Source organism: Branchiostoma floridae, chromosome 10, assembly GCF_000003815.2.
Source record: "Branchiostoma floridae strain S238N-H82 chromosome 10, Bfl_VNyyK, whole genome shotgun sequence".
Taxonomy (NCBI): domain Eukaryota; kingdom Metazoa; phylum Chordata; class Leptocardii; order Amphioxiformes; family Branchiostomatidae; genus Branchiostoma; species Branchiostoma floridae.
This window is the reverse complement of record NC_049988.1, coordinates 9,662,081-9,684,265: the sequence shown is the minus strand read 5'-3', so window position 1 is coordinate 9,684,265 and position 22,185 is coordinate 9,662,081. Positions and strand designations below refer to the sequence as shown.

Here is a 22,185-nt window from a genome sequence, read left to right as displayed (position 1 = left end):
GGGTTTATTTGGGGGGTCCCTGCAATATTTTATGGTGAATTCAGAAAACCCCCTACATATTACGCTAAAATCAAGGAAGGCAGCTATGCAAAAGTTGGAGTCCTCAATACAAATTATCTGGATAAGATAGCTTCCCATACAAATGACAGGAAATTGAAGTAGGCTGCCTATACAAAATGTACCTTATGGAAAACAGTATGCAGGCCCTCTGTGAGAACAAGGAATATTCTTACATTTGCCTGCCATATATAGGGGGCACATTTGACCAACTGGAGAAACGTCTGACTAGACTACAGGACAGAGTGACCAATGTCCAGGTGTATGGGCACAAGGGAATGGACAAGGAACTCAGGAGGGCCCTCTTGGAACATCTCAAGGAACTGCAGGGAAAGGTACACTTTTATATGGTCCTTTCCACATTTATGGAAAATTTCAGAAATTGACTATTGAGTTTATTCAATCTTATGTTTAAGTAAGGAGAGCAAACTACATGGCCGAAGTTGGTACTGAATATCCCTGCGCAAGATGGTAATTTTAGTAAGATAGCATTTTATTTCATGAGCATAAATTGCACAAGCAACTGGTATGTACTTATTCTTACATCAAAAGCTACAAATGTTGCCATGTTTTATGATGTAAATGTGATGTTTTACAGTACTGGGCAGAAATGCTTGAAATTTTTTCAATCCACAGTTGTAATAAGTAATCATTGTCCTATAAGATAATAGTGGGCCAAGTTTCTTGGCGCATTTTTTTTTACCCAATTAGACTTTCCCCTGATACAGCCATACTCCGAGTAGGCATCCTTCCATCTTCACAGATGATTGTAGCTTAAGGTGATTGACAGTGTCTTCTGTGTGATTGTAACACAAATCCTCGCATCCAATGGCATCCACAGTTTGGGTGATTTCAGATTTCAGATGAGTTTCCAGGTTGCAGTCTTTGTTTCTCAAACCTGACATAGTGCCCATCACCATTACAGATTGACCGTATGCACAGTCTGGTAGCCGACTTCAGGAGAGCCCAGGGGTCGTCTGTGTCACTGTTGGCAAAGGCCAACGACCTCAGGTTCTCCACACAGGTGAGCATTCTGCTGTTCTGACATCCCATGCATTCTGGAGGTGACACCATGTTTTGCACTGTGTGGATGGTACAGAGAGTAGGCTGTATTGGTAGTGAGCTTGGAGAGGAAAAAACAGTTGATACAAATTTGCCTATAGCCAGCTAGAATTGTTGAATAGCCAACTTGCTCGGCTAATGGACAGAAAACTGAGAGGTTATAGGACTACCATTTACCTTTACCTCCCTCCCTTTTTCCCTACTAGATAGAATGATGAAGTCTTGTAGCATCTTTATATCTGTACTGATATGACAAGCATTAGGTGTAACACACCATCTCTCATGGCTAACGCTTGGCATTATTTCTATGTAATCAAATCTATTTGGCTGACATTAATGTTTTACATCAATGCTCCTTTTCCCTTGGTCTTTTAGTTCAAGCCAGAAACTCGTAGCTTTGATTAAGCTCAGAAATCAAAAGGTTGGCTTGATTTTCAGTTCACCAAGTCCCGCCGTCAGCGCATCATGGACAAACGTGTCAGCAAGAACGTGTCAGCTGTACAGGAGGCAGCAGCACAACTGAGCATGCTCAGAGTGGACCAATCAGAGACAGCCAACCTGTCCCAAAATGCACTGGACTTCTTTCACTGTGTGCTGTCACAGGTAGGCAAATTATCCTTTTTTTCTTGAACCAAAATTAATCTTTCATCTTTCTTTGAACAGAACAGATCAGAACTACAGAATATCATGAAGACTGTTTCATCCAAATTATTAAACATTTAAAAGATAAAACACCTTAAAATTGTACAATGAGTGAGAATGATAGAGGTAAAAAAGTAGGACTGCTGTTTCAGAACAAAATAAGTTAAGGTACGCTTCCCGTATGGCTGATGACTTCTGGGACCAAATTGTCTTTAAACTCCTAACTTCTTAAAATTTTTGTTACACTATTCTTCTTGAAGACAAATGATGTTTACCTTTGACTTAATGGACAAATTCTAGTAAGTTTCTTTTGAAGAAGTCATGTTCCTTGTGTATGTGTTCTTGCAGGATAATTCTCTTTTATGTTGTCCTATATCAGCAAACTTTAGAAGTTGTTGTTTTACAGTACAATGTGAGGGAGCTGTTGGAGGATCCTGATGACAACTCTGATGTTCTGGGGTTTGGACTGGCCATTAAAAGGTCTGAACATGCACTGGATGAGCCAACATTGGTGAGTCATGATACTCACGAGTTATCATAGTTGTGATTGAACTTGGAATAATAATGAAAAGCTAAAACTAGGTTTGTGGGTTTGTATCTTGTTGTATTCATGTTAACATACCATTTTTATTTCTACACAGTCATTTTGAAATGAACACTTGTATACCCTAAGACTGGTTTTGGTGATAGTGTTTGTTGCAGTAATTTTACATTGCTAGTCAGAAATACCTAATGCTATGAGTATGACATGCATTTGCAGGTGATATTCACCAATTTAAAGTGTACATGACACTTGGAAAAGTAGGTAGAATAGACATAAATATAAAAAAAATATATACACAGTGTATCAAGTTGAGAGTGTTAAAATCACTATTTACTGAGAACTAAAGGTTATACATCTTCTCAAATTGTCTTTTTTTTGGTGTGTGATATGACCATATTCCATCAGCTATCACATGATGCGGTGACATAACAAGCAGGAGATGCCTGTAATTTGTGAGGTAGGTTGACAATAAGAACAGTTAAGCCAAGGATGAACAGTGAGCAATTTGAGAACTTTTCTGACACCTAGTACTGTTTCCCTAGCTGTACATCCATGGTGTGAGCGGCTCCCTGGTGAGCAGGACCTCTATACTGGAGGCACTGGAGCACAAGATACAGCTGAGCGGCCACCTCAGTGCACACGGGGGATTCACCTTCGACCGGCATGCCGAGCTGGGGGTGGCCACTGTTGGACAGGCAAGGGAGCCAATCAACTCATGGCTGCCCCTGTACATCACCAAGTCTCACTGGGACAGGGTGAAGGTAGGAACTGGTACAACCTAAGCTAGCGGCAAATATTTGCAAATCTTCATTGTTGACTCTGTGTATGTAATCTCTTGTTGTTGGTGTACCTCTCTGTCTGTTATGATTGGCCTGTCATGCCTGATCAATGACTACTTCTACCACCTCTGACCTCTACTTCCTGCCATAATGGTGTGTGCCTGTAGTCACTGTCAGTAGAGAATGGCAGGAAGTGGTAAGGTGACCACAAAGGTCAAACTTGCTGGAGTGACAAGAAGTAGAGGTCAGAGGTGGTAGAACTAGTTATTGATCAGAGATGACAGGCCATTGGTAGAATAGACGAGGATATTAATTCATTGTTTCTGGTCTGTCTTGGTTTTTGCAGTTCCCAACATGCCAGTCACATTCACTGTGAAGTGACAGGAAGTGATCAATGGACTCTTGTTATGTTAATCAAAACATTATTTGCTTGTTTTATTAACCACAAGTAAACAAGACATAAGGAAGAGAAACTCTATTGTTTCATGGAATTGTGAGATCTTGTTTGTGATTTTCCAAAAGATGGATCATACCGTCTATATGGACACAGATCACACATCACTGAGAGGTTTATGTATAATTTTTTTCATTCCAACAGTTGCTTCTAGCCCCATCCCTGGGGTACCTCTGCACCCTGGATCCTCTGGGCTTTGACCCCAAGCAGCAGGACGTCCTGCTGATGGTGCTGGGGAACATGATCAGCCGGCTAGATCCGGACACAACCGGTCAGCACCAGCTCAGGCTGCTGTTTGCCTTCCACAGGACATGTGCAGGTATTCTCATGTGAACAGTAACTGTGACTGTTGTTGTTTTAGGGGGCTAATATGAGATGATTCTGTCAAATGCAATGATCTATGCTAAATCCATCAGGAATCCTGAGGCTACTGTATGTATTACACTTTGACAGGCTAGCTTCTCTTTACACTAAATTTGGTGGCCATAATATACGTAGTATGCACAGATTATGTTTGATGTTCAAGTTATGAGTCCCAGCTACAAGTTACATGTATGCAGCATTCAAATTTCTGATTGTGCTCTATATGTGAAAGAACATGCAGGTTTCCTCAAAAGTACAGCTTTCTTTCATTAGTTGTACCAACACAGACAAGTTTTCAGTCAAGCTTTCTTTCCTGTCTGCTTCTGAAGTTGATTCTTTGATGACATGTAAACATGTATACATTCCATGATATATCACTGCCAATTTTCTTAATTTGAATAAATTTTTCAATTGCAACATCTGGTAAATGGTGTTAAGATTATACACATGTATATTGGACATATAAGGTAAGATGAACAGGGCTACTGTAACAGTGTCTCAATATCTCCCTACTTGTAGCAATGGTGGCAGACTTTGGAATGGCAGAGGCTGTTGAGGAGAAGGTTCGGAACTTCTGCAGCTCCATTCAAGGTCGCACCAAGGACGTACTTGCCAACCTCTACACCCTGATTGGCTCAGTCGTTTGTCTTCCAAGGGAGACACTGAAGGATATCTTTGGTAAAACAGCAGCTTCAATTTTTTTGTGTTGTTTGATATTTCCGTTATATATGATATTCCTCTGAATATTGCAGCAATGTATTTTACTGATGGCATGAAACAATGTTATGGCAAGTCAATGTTGTTTCACGTACCCTTTATATTTGTTTCATACTATGCTTTTCATTGGCTCTTTATAACTTTCTGTTGATTGCCCCACTTTTCTGTCCTAGGTAGTAATTGGTGTCTTATTTAGGCCTTATTGCTGATTGGTCCTCTCTACAATCATAATAGTGCTGATTGGTTCTCCTTACAGTGGTTGTCCTTGGTGCTGATCTGATTGGTTCTCCTTCAGTACTTAAAGGACCAATTAGGCTCAATCAATCAGGCTGTTTATGATGAGCCCTTTATAAATTTCTTTTTTTATACTTTTATCCTATACTATACTTTTCTGTCCTTGGTGCTGATTGGCTTCTCATTTATGCCTTGTTGCTGATTGGTCCTTTTTACAGTCCTTGGTGCTGATTGGCCACCGTCCCTGATATTCTTGTAACTAACTAGTTACCCTCTCTTTCCAATACTGGATATCCTTTTGCTCCATATCAACTTGTTTTCAGACTCTCTTGGACTGGTAATCATGATAATGTGATGTTTGTTTGTTTGTTTGCCATGTGAAACAAACTCACCAATGTCTTATGAATATTGCCTAGTTTAACACTTTTGTGCAATGTGTTATACTTGCAGGAGAAAATGGAGAGAAGTTGGGCAGTTTCTGGGTGTCGTTCATTGCGGAGGCGTACCGCAGGGCAGCAGGACAGATGTACAAGGACACGTCCGATAATGTGGTGGATGGACTTGTCGACTGCCTACTGCATGGGGAGGGACAAGGTCAGTCTGTTTGTTTGTTTCACATAACCTGTAAACCGTTTTTATGCATAGCACACCAGTTTTCCACAGTAGGTACAAGCTACAATGTATAAATGACCAGACTGTATGGTTTGATCCACTCACACTAGGATGGGTCCCTACTAAACTTGGAGTGCTCGGGGTATGGCTGTCCTCAAACTTGTGGTCTTCATATGGGATGATCGATGGGTTAGTTTTGGGTAGTAATGGAGCCTTCTCATTGGTCAATGACATCTGGCTATATGATAATATCATGTTACATTGCATACTGGCACAAGAATATATGCAGAAAAACAGCCAGAACTTTTAAAATGAGTGGACAATGATCTGTTGAAATACATCAAAACAGCTTAGAAAATTTGGTTTTCATTAAAAGTTCTTGGGGGTATGAGATCTTTAATTTTTTGTTTCATATGTAAAACCTTCTATTTCTACTTAATGAATGGACCCTTCCTTACCTCCAGGTGTGATTCAGGGTGGAGCCACCCAGACAGAACCTCCCATCTCAGGCCCTACAGAAGCGCTGCTCACCAGGTGCCGGGAGGTGGCCAGCTGTAACACTGCTCAGCCAATCAAGGTCGATGCACCCGTGTTTGACCCTGCCGCTGGGGTCACTGCCCCGGAGGTCAAGGTCAAGACGAGCAGAAAGGTTGACAGAGCCATGGAGATCTGGGCTAAGGAAAAGCTGGGATGTCCTCTGGTAAAGATTTTAAAATAGATTTAGAACACAATGTCTGGACTGTATGCAAAATATCCCAAATGTTTCTTATCAACTCTTATAAAAGGAGTATGTTTGAGTATGCAGTTATAGTGATGCTTTGACATTTGTAATACATGTTTTTTTGTTTTATGATGTAGACTAAATTCAAAGACAAAATATATTTGAGTGAAGCTTAACAGTTCAACAGCTTCAGAGAGGTAACAAGAAGCACTACAACAATTATTTATTAATCAAATGTTTTCTGTTTTGATATACTTTGCAGAGCAAGAAGGATGATGTGACCGCTGCTAAGAAAGTTGTGACACGCTGGCTAGACTTTGGACCTCAAAGTGTCGGTGGTGCTCAGATAGAGGGAGAGAAGGAAGCAGAGAAGGATGACTACAACCCTGAACTTGTCACACAATCAATCGTCAACACAGTGGCACAGGTTGGTTTGAAAGTGTACCAAACATGTTCCCTATCTTGTACTACATTATAAAAATAAGAATAGAATCCAATGCTTGATTTAATTTTGTTTCAACATAACATGGTTTTTGGCGATGCCTCAGGGGCGAGCCAAATGGTATATAATTTTATTTTTTTCATTATTTTTTGTTCATACTATCCTTCTCCAAAAAATCTTGCAGGGCATTGTATATGGAAATTCTGATTGCTTTAATGAGGCATCTTTGCCTGATCATTAACCATTTGTTAGTTATGAAGAAAAATTAGCTAGATGGAGAGATGATGCCTAATGTTGTGGATAGGGTGAATGACTTTGTAGAGACCAAGGATTCATCATCAAAATTACTTCTGATTTCAGCTCCTGAACAAGCTGCAAACAAGACTGACCCCACAGCTTGCAGCACTCCCCAGCTGCATTTCCTTTGTGAACCACTGGGTGTCCTCGCAGTACTGCTTCAGTGAGGTGGACAGGAACAGTGGGCTTGCCCTGGAGACGTGGATCTCAGAGGTGAAGGAGGCCATCAAGACAACGTTCAGTACTGTGGCAGAAGGTGATGGATGGAAATATTGAGTGGTCAGGAGTGAAACTATGTTTGCAACCCACACCATAGTCCTATAAATAGATATTATAGTCTACTGATATTATAGTCTTGTTGTAGGAAATGCAAATTTTAATTTGTGCAATATTGTAAGAAAAGGAAACAAATGTCCTGTCATAGGAAGAGATTATATACAAAAAATGTGTACATCAGGGCATTCAAGCCATCACTGAACAGAGACGGTGGGCGTTATAAACTTCCTGGCACGTTTGACCAAATGCTTATATACTACTGTAGTATAGGCAAGATCACAAGTTAATAAGATCATGTGTCTGTATCTCGCGAGTTAAAGTTCTGAAGTGATTTGTCATCAGTATTGATCCTTAAGAAGGTGACAGGTAGTCAAAAATTTGATCCGTGTTGGAAGAAAGTTTAGCATCTTATACTAGGATGTAAATAGTGTATACAAGAAATAGATAAATTTGTTATTGTAACTTTCTGTGATCTGTTGTTCCTTCTCACACAGATGAGGAAGCTGAGCCAGAGGAGATGCCATTGGGTACCAATGTGGAGGAGGATGGGGAGGAGGAATCTGATGATGGCTTTGATGATGATGATGATGACACAGTTGGAAAGGCCCAGAAGAGGAAGAGCAGAATGGTTAGTATACCAGTTCCAGCTACCGGTTCCCAATATTAAAAAGTACTTACCCATGAACATTGTATAATGTGAGTCATCTAAAGATCATACCAGAGAGAATTCTTACAACTCATTTGTCAAAACTTCTATCACTTAATTGGGGGCTTGCATGGGGGCATGCTTTACAGTTAATTCAGGAAGGCTAATGTATTACATTGAACTTGGCAGGCTTAGCTTCACTTTATGCTGAATTCAGGCACCAATTACGCTGTATGTAGAGTGAAACAGTTGCACTCTATGTCAGATTTGAGTAGTCCAGCTAGAAATTATGTGGCATCAAACCAGATAATAACAGATAGTAAAGGGCATACAAGCCACCTTAACTGACTTAATTTCTACATGCAGAACACCAAGAAGAAGGCAAGGTTCCACCTGCCATCCCTGCTGCAACTAGTTGCCCCTGGGAAGGACTCCACCGTGCTGTCCCGTGCGATGGTGTGCCAGGTCCTGTGTTACTGCTCCAACAGCAAGGCCAGACAGGCAGCCAAGAGTGGAGTCATGTTGGATCTTGGGCAGCTAGGTATGGCCCCTGTTCAAACTGTTATACTCCCAGTCAATCGGCCTTGAAAACAGCTTAAAGGCAAATACAGTTACAGTAGTATCATCATGACGGTCAGCTGAAGTTGCATATCCATCCTGATATCACACTGACCTAATTTTGAAAAATAAAAATTGGTTGCCTCTTTTAAAATGAGAGGGGTGAAAACTTGACAACCTACAACCAGTGACTCAGAGCCTAATGGACATGAGATTGACAAGTGGCCTGTTTAATCCATGGCATTTCTGGCTAGATGATGTGTATATGGGAAAGGCACTTGACACAGCTTTCCTTACTTCACCCAGGTGTACCTGACTTTGGCTGGGCTGCTTGAAAGCAGAGGATACTCTTCTTAGTAGCAATTGTCCTAAACCCCTGATAGCTGTGGAAAGGCTAGAGAACCTTTACCTCTTTCCTATACATTCATGTAGATTACTGTTTTCTCTGCATGTAGAGAAAAGCTTACTGTATTTGATGCCCCTATGTAGATGCTGCAGCAAGTCCAGCTGTGCTAACCCTGCAGCAGCTCCACCGCAGCTTGCTGCAGCGCAGGGAACACGTGCTGCAGGCCATGATCGAGCGCTCCATCAAACAGAGAGCAAACTACTGCATGTTGGAGGCCAGCACTGTGTGGGCTTTTATTGGTGAGTATATGTACAGTAGAAGCTGTTTAATTGCACACCTCATATGCAGTGTATTTCGGGCAATTTTTGGGGTGGTGCAATATTGAAAAGATATCCAGCAGGACCGCCGCACCGGTTTGGGATTCTGTACAATTGAAAGTGTGTGGTAATCGGCTGTGAAATTAACTAGCTTCTTCTGTACTTACAATCAACCAATCTGTCAACCGTTGTTCCTCAACTTTGCAGACAGATGTACGAATTGTGTTGGTTCATCTCATTGAAATGCTATTGTCTGATTGGTTAATTGGGGCTAGAAATCTGTCCTTTGATGACCTATTTAACTTACAGATAGTAAAGATCAAGCACTGTGTCAGAATATCACAACAAAAACACACTTCTGGTACACAGACAATATTTTTCATGTTCAACTCCTATATTAGCATACCTAGGTTGATTTATGTACAATTGTCGAGCAATAAAATTCATTCATTCATTCATTCATTCATTGGTCCTGTGCCCGCAGGTTACCTCATAAACACTTCCAACCAGAGAGGTGACGGGTTCATCAACCTCATTAAAATTTCATGTGGTCCAACCCCACTTCTGCTTGGAAAATAATTGCTGTTATCCGGATTGGTTGATTGATGTTTAAATTCTGTTCTCTGATTGGTCCACAGGTTACCTAATGAACACTCACAAGGAGAGAGATGACGGGTTCATTGACCTCATCCAGATGCTGATGTCACCTGACCGGCAGCAGCCCATCCCATTGGTTGGTGAGAAGGTGCGGATCCTGGTAACCGGGCAGTACGAAGGGAAGGCGGTTCTCTCCTACGGAAATGTCTGGCTGCCCGAGAGGAAGTACAGCCAGGCATTGGCTAAGGTTGTGGGGGAAGAGGTAAGATGTTAGTTTTAAGGTAATGATTTTACTACATGGTTTCATTTAATCTGTTTAACATCAGGGTCAGATAAATTTACAAAATTTTGGGGGGTGTGGCTTGCACCTTTATTATGCCAAATCAATCCTGTTCCTGAATAGGATGGATTCCAGGCTAGTTACGAAGAATAATGACATTGTATTGTTTGTAAGATTTTGATTCTGAAATAGTACTTTTTAGCTACATGCATTATGATCAGGCCAACCTCAACATCATGTTGCCTTGGTAGATGTTATACTACTGGTATTGTCTAGTATAAATTAAGTATAATTCTTTCCCATCCATAGGCCTGGGGTGAGATTGAGGTAGAGGTGCGGTCAAACGTGTCCGTTCACGTGTACAGGGAAAGCGACATCCCCAACCGCCACGGACACTGCAACTCCAACCCTTACATCCCCAATGAGCTACGTGCCAGGCTTGGAATGCCGTTACTGACCATCAAAAATACGAGGAAGGGAAAGAAGAGGAGATAGCAGATTTATCTCATATAGCACATCATTCTTGTTGTCCAATTAGTCCAATATATATGCAGCCACTCTGTGTTGTGTTGAATGTCTTTTACCTACAATATATTATATACAGCATCATACTGAAATTTTATTGTGAATACATGTATTTACAAACAAAATAATGCTAATAGAGCATGTGACTTTTGTCTATACCATAGTAGTTCTAGTGACTTGTAAAGTATGATACTGTGATTACTAAGAGAAGTCAGACATTCCACTTTTACAAATCCTGTGCTGAAAGTGAAAGAAATTTTACATCAGGACTCTGACATTAATTTGTATCGCTATTGCATGGAAACATTTGTTCACAAGGATGATAATCAATAGAACAAAAAATATGTTTTTACTATTTTTGATTTCTATATAATTAATGTTTCCAGGATTAGCATCCTAGGTAGACTATTTGCATGGTAGAGACTAAGCTGCAAAATGTTCAAGATGCACCTATTACAAAAAAATCTCATAACACAAGGTGTGTAAAATGTGCAATAGATTATTTAAGTCCATTTACAAATTTGTAAATTAGAAAATAAATTTGTATGTACCATATATATTTTTCTGCTGTGTACCTTGCCTTCTTCTTTTGGTATTGCTGAGCCCCTGTTGCAGGGATTGTTAGCATCTGCACCTTGATTTCAATTCAGCATCACACTAACTAGTAAGTTTGACCAAGCCTTGGAATCACTGCTATAAAAAAAGACGCTTTTGAGACGTGACTGCAGGTCAATATAATGGTTAATTTCAATAAGAACAGAACATTTTATATGGTATTATTACAAAGTTCTACCAAGAATACATCTATTTAAGAAATCATTTTCAATTGAACCATATTCAATTTGCCCTTCTTCTTTCATATGGACAGATAACTGAATTATTATAATCAGTCTAACCCTCCATCATGTTCCCTGTTCTATCCCAAAAAGCCAGTTCAAAGATCAAACTGCATGCTTGGCAAGATGCACTTTACTAGATGTGAAAGGTGAAAGCCCCTTACTTGAAAGTAGTCCTTGTGTGAACCACATTTAATACATGTTTAGATGATTATGTGCTCTCTTTATATCTTTCACACTGGGGCCTTCCATTTTGACATATTACCCACAACACATCTCAATGTTCATGCACAGTTTAATCTGTGAAACAGCTTATAGTCCAGGTCATGCAGCAGGCTGATCCTTCATGTCTATCTCCATCTTCTTCTCATAGTCTTGCCGCAGTCCCTCCACCAGAATGTTTGCTATAGAGTTGGGGTGGTTCTTAGGGATAGGTCTGAGGGAGGGGTAGGGGTTCCCCTTGTACTCTAACACGGCCATGTCCCGGGTATTCTGTGTGGTTACGGGGAGACGGTACAGCCGACAGTACCGCCCGTCGTGTTCGGCAAAACGCGGTGCTAGAGTTTCGAACAACTTGGGGATCAGGTCCTTTTCCTGTTGAAAAACACAACCAAAACTGTTGACAAAGGACTCTTACACAAAGTCAAAACAGTTCTTTCTAGTGAGTAAAAAATCGAGAGTATGTATAATGCATAATTTTTGTGGAGTATAGTGAAGTGAATATTACTAAATTATCATAATATTAACATTCTAGGCCTTGATTGGACTGACTCAGACATGTGATAAGCAGATAAGATAACATTAATATTTAGTTGCAACAAATACAATGTATACGCTGTACATATTTCAGACACTATAATCCTGTCATTGCAAGGAGACTAAATCCTTCGTCACATCAGGTATTAAAGGCAACATCTTTTGCTTTGCTCACTCGGTGGTTTATTGAATGAATTTGGTGGTTCAGGAACCATCATGCCTTAAAATTTAAATGTACACTGTATACACCATGAATGTCGAAACATCTTGGCATATCTGATGGCATTGACAACATTTTACATTGTGCAATATGTTATACATGTACCTTAAATCTCAAACGTTCCATCTAGTTTTTTCAACAACAACAAGACTGGCAATAAAAATGTATTATTGCCATGACGACGATTGAGGGTACAACAATACAGCTCAAATCAGAAATAGACTGGAACTTCCCTGTCGCACTATACCTGGCAGAATATACTAGCCCACCTGTAACATAAAACTACAGCCAGCAGAAATGTACTATCCCCGGTACAGCACGATGGTCTGAAAGTGACCTAAACCTACAGCTGAGTACTAAAGAAGTATTTCCTGTCTGCCTGTGGCATATGGCTTGAACAAGCTCTAGAAAAGAAAATGTATCCTTCATAACATAACATAACAACCAAGACAACGTGAGAGTTTCCCTGTCTTACCACTAGTTTCAAAGAACAAATTACTCCTGACCCAAATTCCATTGAACATTCCTCGAGGCTTCCATTCCAAACATGCCTGTGGACACATGCCAGGACATGACCCAAATTCCATTTAACATACCTCGAGGCTTCCTTTCCAAACATGCCTACATCTGGTATAAATTTGAGTGGGGAGGGGGGATTGCATACCCAGCATACTGCGGACAACTAGCATTCCTGTGGAAAAATGCCTGTGCAATTCCTAGAATTTTTGCAGACTGAACCTAATATATATCACTTGACGACTCCCCTGAGGCGTCGTCAAAAAACTTACAGTGATCCAGTAGTCTGCTATCCTCATGGCTCCAGCGTTGGTGTTTCCAAGTTTGGCATAATCAATCAACTGAATAGAAGGGATAAAAGAGTTTGAATCGTCTCAGGCGTGTAAAAATAAACAAGAACAAGATCAAACAGACAAATCCGTACACATTCACCCACCCGTTCGGCATAGAACTTGGCCTCATCACACTGAGCGTAGGTGGACTCGATTCGCTCATGTCGGACCAACCCTGTCACAACCCTCCTCAAAATGTTCAGTCTTTGCGGCTTTCCGCCGCCCAATTTCCGCTGCCTCTTTCCATGGGTGATCAGCAGCATTAACGACAGCCTCATGATGAATCGGAATGTCCTCTCTCTTTTCTTAAGGCGTGAATTGGCTTGTAAACTTCGGGTTATCACTTGAAAATTTGTGATTTTGCAGCTGTAGCATGCTCCCCCTCCGTGACCTACCGCAAACCGGTTTTAGCGCTGTAAAACTACGTAGTAAAACCAGACATTTCCTTGTGCGCATGTACAGAAATGACACACCGCATCACAATTTTTTCAAGATGGAGGCGCTGAAGAAGCTAAAGGTACGAAACTCGAAGTTTTTATCAAATTTTGCACCTTTTACTTTATTCTGGGACATAAAAAGAGATGCATATGAAAGAGAGTAAGCTAGTGAAAAGTTTGAATGCTCGCATGGTGACAGGATTGCCGTAGTTTTGCCGTCATGGTCGAAGAAAGAGCACACGTGCAGACAAAAACAGCTGCTTTCTTTCTCGCTTGGGTATTTCTGATGAGTGTCCACGGCGCGCGCGCTTTGTTAACGAACGTCAACAACCCGGATCTTCATCTAGCCCAGCCCACGGAACCCACAGATCTGGGATATCTCCTCTGTTCATGGCTATATGTGATTTTCAACACACTCTGATCGTTTTTGATCACGCGTTTTTGTGAAGTTTTTTGTTGCACCGTTGGGAGGGGGGATTGGTTTTAGTGAAATAATTTTATGAAGGAGAAAATATAATAAAATCATTTCCCAGCCAGTAGTTACATGTGGTTTATGCGATATAGAAAACCAGGTTCTTTCTTGTGTCAATGATGGGAACACACCTAGGGAACAAAAAGTATGTATAACAATAATAAAAGAAATCTAAAATCTGCAAATTCTCCTTTCTAATCATAGACTGAATCATACTTTCATAGACTTGTAGATGGAAATTATGTTTTGATAGCAAACTTTATACTAAGTATGTAAATATAGTATATATTTCTTTGAAGAAGACAGACTATCTTTATACAGTTTGTGTATAATTTACAGAACCCAGCCCAACTTCCTGGTAGTAATGATAAATAAGTATAATGTAGTAGACATTTGTAAGACCCCATCTTTGAGACACAAAAGCTTCCTAAATTCTTCATGTTATGAGATATGTTGTCGTTTATTATTCTACAATATATACCAGGGTAAAGATTGTAACTTGAACCATATCAGTCAGGACTAAAGGAGGAGTATTTCTGGAGCACTTGTTTGCAAATTGGAGGCCAGATGAGGTGACATACAATAAAAAGTAACATTATGATGTATGTCAACCATAAATCCTCATTTCGGTATCTTAGGCCCGCTTTAGACATACAACAGTTACATACTTCTTCCTGCGTTATCAGGTTGCAGACCTGAAGAACGAGCTGCGTTCCCGCGGGCTCACGGTGACGGGAAACAAACAGGAGCTGCTGGACCGCCTGCAGCAGCATCTAGAGACTTCTGGGGGTAAGCTGTCTGCTTTGGTGTTAATACAGTACTGTGCTTTCATGTTAGCCTCCTTCACCGGCGTCTCTAGGGCCTTGACGAAAGCCAAGGCCCTGGAGACGCCGGTGAAGGAGGCTACTTTCATGTGCTGTTATTTGTAACATAACACTAGCAAATCAGACATGATGCTGGTATCTATTGAAATAAAATTCATTGTTGGTATTGTACTATAGATAAGCAAGATCATTTATGAACATGTCCTACCATATCTACATGTAATTCTCCCAAGACAGACCGTAAATCGTTAAGTAAGCGAATGAGTGAAGGAATGCAGATAATGTTGATCTTTGTTATATCATGTACATGTATGCAGCACTGTTCTAATTCTTTGGTTATTGTTGTCTTAAGTTACATTGTTTTGTCCACAGCGTGATAATCAAATGTGTGTACAGATAATGCTCAATCAAATTTTTAGTTACTGTCACGATTTCTATCTCTGTTGTTACCTTTGATGTACACATTTCAATCACATGTAGGTTGTTGATAACAAGTAACTACAGTGTAGATTGTAGTAAGTTGATAAGTAAGGTAGTTACAAGTAACAGTTTGTAGATAACAAATACTATAGTCTGATTTTAAGTCACAGGTACTTTGTAGGTCACAAGTATATTGTAGTTTGCTCATAGATCAGAAGTAACTTTAGTTTGGTTTTAAACTCGCAAGTCGCAACTTTTTTAACTAACTCTAGTTTAACCATAGATCAATAGTACCTGTAGCTTCATTATAGATGAGAAGTATCCAGTTTAATCATATATCAAAACTTTCAGAAGTTATTGTAATGTGATTTAACGTCACAACTAACTCTAGTTTAATCATAGATCCTAGTACCAGTAGTTTCATTCTAGATCACCAGTAACAGTAGTTTGCATGTTTGTGAAGGTTTGCGTGCCATCCCTACCCGCCCCCCTGTCCCACCAGGGATGACACTGGAAGGTGAATGTGTGGCTTTCTGTCCTGTGTGTTTTCACTAATACTTCTGTGCCTTTTAGACGTTGAGTAGTGTGAGGTATTTGTTCTTTTTTCACCTGTTTGTTAAACTTTATACCTACTTACTGACATCCCTTACACTCATTCTGTTGTATTTAACAAAATGTTACCATTTCCTGTAGATCCCAATGCCCCACATTTACCAGGTATTGTTCTCTTCCACTTGTTCCAAATCATCTTTCCATTTTTATGCAAAAACTCACTTTTTGGTTATGATATATTAACTGTACAGTAGAAAGGTTCAAAGTCATTCCCAACTGAGGTAAAACATAATGACGCTTGTCTGTCTAGCTAGAAGTTTGCTTTTTATATGATCATCATTTTCATTCTACCAAACTCTTTCCATTTCCTTACCCAGCATTATTCCATCTCTTTCTTGTTGAAAGAACTGCAACTGCTCCCTATCCTTAGAAGTAAAATCCCGTCTTTTACAAACACAATTTCTCTCTCAACAGAAGCCGATCTGCTGTCGAAGGACACTTCTTTTGTATCCGGAGAAGGTGAGAAAATTCATTTTTGTTCCCAGCACCGTGGAAATTCCACAGTGAAAGTGCAAATTTAAAAACACAGAAAATTTGATAGTTGAGAGTTCACTAATGTTTTTTGCTTTAGTCATCTACAATTCAGTTTTTTGTCAATGTATTTGTACTAACAGATGGAAAATCTGATACTCTACAGGTGATGATGCTGATGACAGCCTCCTGGCTGGTGAAGAAGAGGAAGATGAAGAAGAAGAAGAAGAGGTAAACTTGTAATTTTGCTATACTCTTGAACTTGAATGTTTAAGTGTACAATGATAGGTAAGAGGCAAAGCTATAATGGTTACAGGAGTACGTCTGACTGTCTGTTTGTTCATAAAATTTCCTTTGACCATGAACTGGCACACAGCTGTAGACTTGACATGAAAACAAAAAGTATATTTCTCAGTCTATAATAGCTTCTTCAACCATTTTTATTTCACAATATATAGGCCAGTGCACTGGTGACCTTTTCAGGAGCAGACCACAATTTTTTTAACCCTTGACATTTGACCTTTTCAGGAGATCACAAGTTTTCTAACCTTTGACATTTGACCTTTCAGGAGCAGACCACAACTCAGGATAATCAGGAGAACACAGAAACTACAAACACAGCAAAGCCCACAGTCGTCACCAGCATCAGCTCAGATGATACAAAAGTTCCTGTCAAACCACCCATGTCAGAGGCAGAGGTAAGAACAGTTCCGTAGCCGCTTTGCCTTTTCTTTCAGAAGTGCTGTTTGTCTTTGCCCAAGCTGCGGAATTGGTGTCAAAACTCACTCACAACTTCACAGGCCTTTGACTGTAAAAAAACTGTAAACAATTTGATCATGCTTTAATTTCAAACATTTTTAGGATTACTTGTGACAAATTTCTTTGTCATCATATTTCAGCCAATTATTTTTCCATTCCAGAAACACCTGACTTTGTAAAAGAAATACTGTAATTCCTGTTTTATTAACGGTAACTTTATGTTCACGGTTTTCACGGTGACGTCTGTGCCGCGAAGTTATCATTGCCGTTAAAAAATCATTCGTCTTTCGCCCCCCTCCCCCTTCTCCGCTACCATCCAAGTACTTAGAACTAGTACTTACTAGTACGTTACGAATGTCTTATCCATTCACACAACACACTTTCAACACGCAACGATCGCCACAATAACAACTCAAACACAAATTCTCCTCAAGAAATAAAACATTTATTCTACAAGCACAAAATTGTAAGTAGATAAAAAGTAGATAAATGTTAACCTGTACTCTATGCTGTATGTTGTAGAGGTTAGAGTTGAGGGCAAAGAAGTTTGGTGGCCATTCATCCGAGGATGCCAAGAAAGCAGCTCGTGCAGCCAGGTGAGAATAGATACCGGGAAATTGTTCTACTGTAACACTTGCTCTGGTTTCTCCTCTGATCATTTCCCTATGAAATACAGTAAATGTACTTAGGTTTTATGTTTGTGTTTTTTGTTGTGACTTTTTTTACCACAAATTTAAAACCTCTGCTATCATTTTTGTTCTGAATTTTGTGCACCTACCCCCTTCTCTAAGAAATACATGTAAGTACATTGCACAGTATTACGATATGGTGGAGGCAACCATTGTGTTCATCTTGAGTACTGTCTGGCACTCATCCCCATTTAAATGTTTGTTTTGTGTGTTTTTCAGGTTTGGAACTCCTGTTTCTGCACCAACAAAAACAGGCAAGTAGATTAAGGCCACACTGACTACATTATATGGACGACGTCCGTCCTCACATTGATTTTTTGCAAGGCAACACTGTAGAGAAATTCTGTCGACCTAAAACTTAACTGCTTGACCTAAAACTTAACTGCTTGCATTGATCCTTTTCATTATTGATATGAGGCCGATAATATCATCAAGTTGTTCAATATTGACCAATTTTTATCTCAACTCTTCAGGAACTGCTGCACCAGTGAAAGGGACCACAGCTCTCTCTGTGAGTGTTATCATCTGGGATATAGAGTTGTCAATGATTGCTATGTCACTATGTACAGAGTCCACTGACACATAAGAAGAAAGCATGTGTGGTTTGACTATCTCACATTTGCATATAGAATTACTTATGGAAAGGCATGTTACCATAATCATTCTCTTCTTCTCTTCACAAAGAATGTTTTAATCTACCTCCAAATTGTGATAGGTTATTCTTGCTTTTGTACTGCTTCTTTGAAGGAATTTCACCCATGAAAGGATTATCTGTACTTTTATCTAGATTAGGTTATACATATAATCAGTGAACAGAAGTTATGGTGTATGATAGACAAGCCTCCTCTGACATTTCTTGCCTTACTGTTTAACCTCTGTAAGAAGCCCATTCATGGTCCATATGTGCATTGTTTTTAAAAAGTCAAAGGTAAAGGCCCCTAAATTGTAAACAGTTCTGGAGCATGCTTTGTCACGCTTTGTCTCAGGGGCTTTCACCTTTGACATATTCCCCACAATGCATCTCACTGTGCATGAGCTGTTGGAACCATGAACAGGTTAATTAAAACCCTTCTTTTTGCTGCCGACCCACATAGCCTCTTGGAGACAACTCTGCTGTCAACACAGAAGAAACGGTGATAACGGTTAACTTTCCAGGGCTGGAGATCAGTTTAGGAAACTTCATTTGCAACTAAGAAAGCTGTTTGGGGATGCATATCCATGAATAGACCAATCACAAACCCCCACCCGCCTCCACCAAAACATTTGAATTTTGATGGGCATGCTTGGACTTTCTCATTGGTGAAACCGCTAATTGCCATACTATCATTGGTTGAACTGCTAATTGTGATTGACAGTCAGGGTTGGCATATTCTATCTATTTTCACGTGGTCCTGATAGACAAACAGCACTTAGACCAGGGAGATGACCATTTCACGAAAAGCTGATTACTTGCCCCAATTGTACATTTGTGTTGTGATGTGATATGGTGTGGATAAGTTAGAATAGCAATGTCTAGGTATCTTCATCCAAACATTTGCTAAAACTCTGCTATCCTCATTTAATTGTGGACATGCTGAAATGTGTGAAATTATGTAGACCCTTTGGATTCAGACAGCTTACCTTACGTACAATGTATACCTTTGTACTTTTGTATTTTTGTGAGGGTGTTCAAGATTTAAAGTGACCCAATTCTTGTTAGTGCACCAAGCTGAAATCACATGTAGAAGATACACACGTCTATAGGTCACATGCATAGATTCATTTTTGAACTTCTAGCAGTTTTCTCTGACAGTTGCTTGAGTGAATTGTTGTGTGATTGTGGTTAACAACTAAGATGAACAATGTATGGCACCTTTGTTACAACTTTCATTCCTATTTGTATAAGGAAAATTAGTGTTCAGAAACAAACTGTGTATTCAGGACATCAGGACCCTTGGTGACTGCTCTAAATTCACCTGGCTTATGCCTCACTCAATTCTGGTAGCTGTCTAAGGAAAACAATCAGGCGTTCAGAAATGAAACTTAAGCATGTTTAGGTTACCAGTAGAGATGCACTGGTTACTACCATAATCAGAAGTTGGTTGTGCAAAATCTTGTAGCTATGCAGCCAGGGGCTGAGTCAAAGATGATATTTTCCACCACTGTGCTTAGAGAGAAACCATTTGGGAAGAAACTCAATAAAATTTTCCTGTGGCCCTTTTACTCAACTTATGTTAAAACCAGAGAATGATTTCTGTTATTGTCATTGACAGGGTCCTGAAATGGAGAAGTTGAAAAAGCGGGCAGAGAGGTTTGGGATGAACGTGTCAACTGTAACACAGCAGGTCAGTGTGTTATGTTTCCCTTCATGGAAAGGAAACATTGTTTTCGCTCTGTTTCTTCTTCACTTACAAATAGATAACGTTAATAAACTGGACCAGACAGCTGTTACGATGGTTAATAGTAAAGTAGAAGACACCCTGTGGTGTTTGATTACATTATATGCAACACAATTATGTTATGTAGCAAGTGGCAGGACAGAGCTGGAGGGGCTGGTCACCATATACATGTATTATATGAATGTGTTGGAGTAAGAATAAACAGAACTAGCTTGTTATGCTAGACCGTGAAGGTGATTATTGTGTATTTGCTTGCAAATACTGCTTTTGTAATTAAGCATATGTTAGATCAGAGCTCCTACCATACTGGCATTTGGGTATCTTTGAATGTTACTGTTTTTACAGTGTCCAATATATTTCTGTATCTTCAGGCAGAGGAGAAGGAGAAACTGTTGAAGAGGAAACAGAGGTTTGGTGCGGTGACAGCAGGCGCAGCAGTCGCAGCAGGCACTCCGGTCTCCTCTGATGAGGTGGAAGTAGGTGTCATTTGTCATCTAGTCGCTATGAATCAAATAGTTTATGCTGTATTTATTATATGATTTAAAGTGTATTTGACACCAAAATACAACATGTAACAAGGATAGTATCATTGGATGAACATAAATGGTTATACTAAGGAAGGGTTCTTTGAAACATTAATCAATTGGCCAAAAAGCAGTTACTCAAGCAACTGGATATCGTTTCCAAGACTTTATCCAGTTGCTTGAGTAACTGCTTTTTTGCCTATCTTATTACCTGGATGTGTCACCTTCATCCACGAATTCATCCATTGATTTTTTTCATTGATACATTCCAGGCAAAGAAGAAGAAGCGAGCAGAGAGGTTCGGGGTGACAGTTTAACAATGGCCAAGTCTATGGAGAAACTGTGTTGATCACACTTATGGTAGTTATAAGGGGGGATGGGGTGATGTCATTTCTATCTAAACTATTGCCTCAGTAGTTCTCATCTCATGGCTGTTATCTGTACCTGGAGCAGTCCATTATAGATACAGGGGTGTTTATGATCAGTAGGGCTGTTCCACTTCGATAAAGGTTAGAAGATAAACTGTAAATGAGTCTTATAGCAAGTTGTATACACATGTATATGACAATGCTAGCTTTTCAAGAGGTCAACATTATGTTATGGTACTTACTAGAGTAGAAGGACAGGAACAGAGCATGAAATGGATATGAGTGACAGCTGTCAGCATCAGGGGAAAAGTTAAAGATGGGCGGGGGGTTCTGTAAATGGGGACCATTATGGACTCGTCTGGAAATGTTAGTATCGTAGGGTGTTTTTTAAGGGATATGGTATAATGCTCTTTATTTACATACAGTGATTTTTCGTCTAAGAAATAACATGTTTTGTTGTCATAACTTCTAATGAAAGGAGAAACTGACAGGGATATTTTTGATTGTATGTTTTAACCAGACAAAAATAAATGTTTTAAGATTAATGTTAATTTCTCTTAGCAGTTACCAAGAAAGTTCTTCAGTGTTACAAGTATTCTACCCAGAATTTGTTTCTAAGTAAACACTTGCTCCACGTAGATGTATTTAGGTACTACATGTACTAGTATTTAAGTGACATAATCAAAATAGTTTCTTTTATCATGTTTCATTTTGCATGGTAGATCGATTATTAGAGCACAAAACAAAACTCATCCCTCTGCAAAATATTTAGACTTTGTGAATTCCTTATTCTATTGGCTATTGTGTATTTCTTGCTGATTCTGTCTATGAATATTCCCACTGGCTGGGTTGGGATTAGCTTGGAGTCCATCTTTTTCTCGCTCCAGTTCAATCCTCAGATTAATCTCCAGGCAGATCCTACAGTCTCTTAAGATGTTATCAAAACTGGCCAAGGAATACACCCCTTGGCTGTCTGCACTCCTTGGCCAGTTTTGATGCTATCTTATGCAATCGTAGGATCTGCTTGGAGATTATCCTCTGATCCCATCCAAGCAGAATTTGACTTTAATTTTTCACAATGTTTGGCCGGCTGGCGCTTGCG

General features: G+C 39.8%; 3 protein-coding genes across 14 annotated transcripts in view; 2 read left to right on the top strand and 1 right to left on the bottom strand.

The window, feature by feature from the left end:
- Positions 1–11,026, top strand: part of LOC118424011 — a 30,118-nt gene extending 19,092 nt beyond the window's left edge. For both annotated transcript variants that reach the window (XM_035832406.1, XM_035832407.1), the window contains exons 11-26: positions 253–392; positions 983–1,081; positions 1,558–1,722; positions 2,168–2,272; positions 2,848–3,066; positions 3,683–3,857; positions 4,421–4,579; positions 5,303–5,446; positions 5,929–6,164; positions 6,448–6,612; positions 6,988–7,180; positions 7,695–7,828; positions 8,213–8,387; positions 8,894–9,049; positions 9,706–9,926; positions 10,254–11,026. In XM_035832406.1, the coding sequence (XP_035688299.1) occupies positions 253–392; positions 983–1,081; positions 1,558–1,722; positions 2,168–2,272; positions 2,848–3,066; positions 3,683–3,857; positions 4,421–4,579; positions 5,303–5,446; positions 5,929–6,164; positions 6,448–6,612; positions 6,988–7,180; positions 7,695–7,828; positions 8,213–8,387; positions 8,894–9,049; positions 9,706–9,926; positions 10,254–10,439 (2,672 nt within the window). In that variant the 3' untranslated portion in view covers positions 10,440–11,026. The remainder of the gene's footprint in view (positions 1–252; positions 393–982; positions 1,082–1,557; positions 1,723–2,167; positions 2,273–2,847; positions 3,067–3,682; positions 3,858–4,420; positions 4,580–5,302; positions 5,447–5,928; positions 6,165–6,447; positions 6,613–6,987; positions 7,181–7,694; positions 7,829–8,212; positions 8,388–8,893; positions 9,050–9,705; positions 9,927–10,253) is intronic.
- A 172-nt stretch (positions 11,027–11,198) lies between these two features.
- LOC118424088 (39S ribosomal protein L17, mitochondrial-like) lies at positions 11,199–13,509 on the bottom strand. The gene is made up of 3 exons (XM_035832580.1): positions 13,234–13,509; positions 13,070–13,138; positions 11,199–11,899 (listed from the first exon to the last, which is right to left on the bottom strand). Exons 1-3 carry the CDS (start codon positions 13,405–13,407, stop codon positions 11,630–11,632), a joined length of 513 nt encoding a protein of 170 aa, XP_035688473.1. The 5' UTR covers positions 13,408–13,509; the 3' UTR covers positions 11,199–11,629.
- LOC118424062 (SAP domain-containing ribonucleoprotein-like) lies at positions 13,466–21,853 on the top strand. 11 transcript variants are annotated; one of them, XM_035832527.1, is made up of 14 exons: positions 13,466–13,646; positions 14,725–14,827; positions 15,746–15,799; positions 15,976–15,999; positions 16,309–16,353; positions 16,532–16,596; positions 16,938–17,063; positions 17,647–17,720; positions 18,033–18,067; positions 18,287–18,324; positions 18,908–18,946; positions 20,066–20,137; positions 20,563–20,667; positions 20,988–21,853. In XM_035832527.1, exons 1-14 carry the CDS (start codon positions 13,503–13,505, stop codon positions 21,030–21,032), a joined length of 969 nt encoding a protein of 322 aa, XP_035688420.1. In that variant the 5' UTR covers positions 13,466–13,502; the 3' UTR covers positions 21,033–21,853. The 11 variants fall into 11 exon arrangements, with proteins under 11 accessions (XP_035688420.1, XP_035688419.1, XP_035688425.1 ...); XM_035832526.1 differs by having other exon boundaries at positions 16,935–17,063; XM_035832532.1 differs by lacking the exon at positions 15,746–15,799.
- The last annotated feature ends 332 nt before the right edge of the window (positions 21,854–22,185 follow it).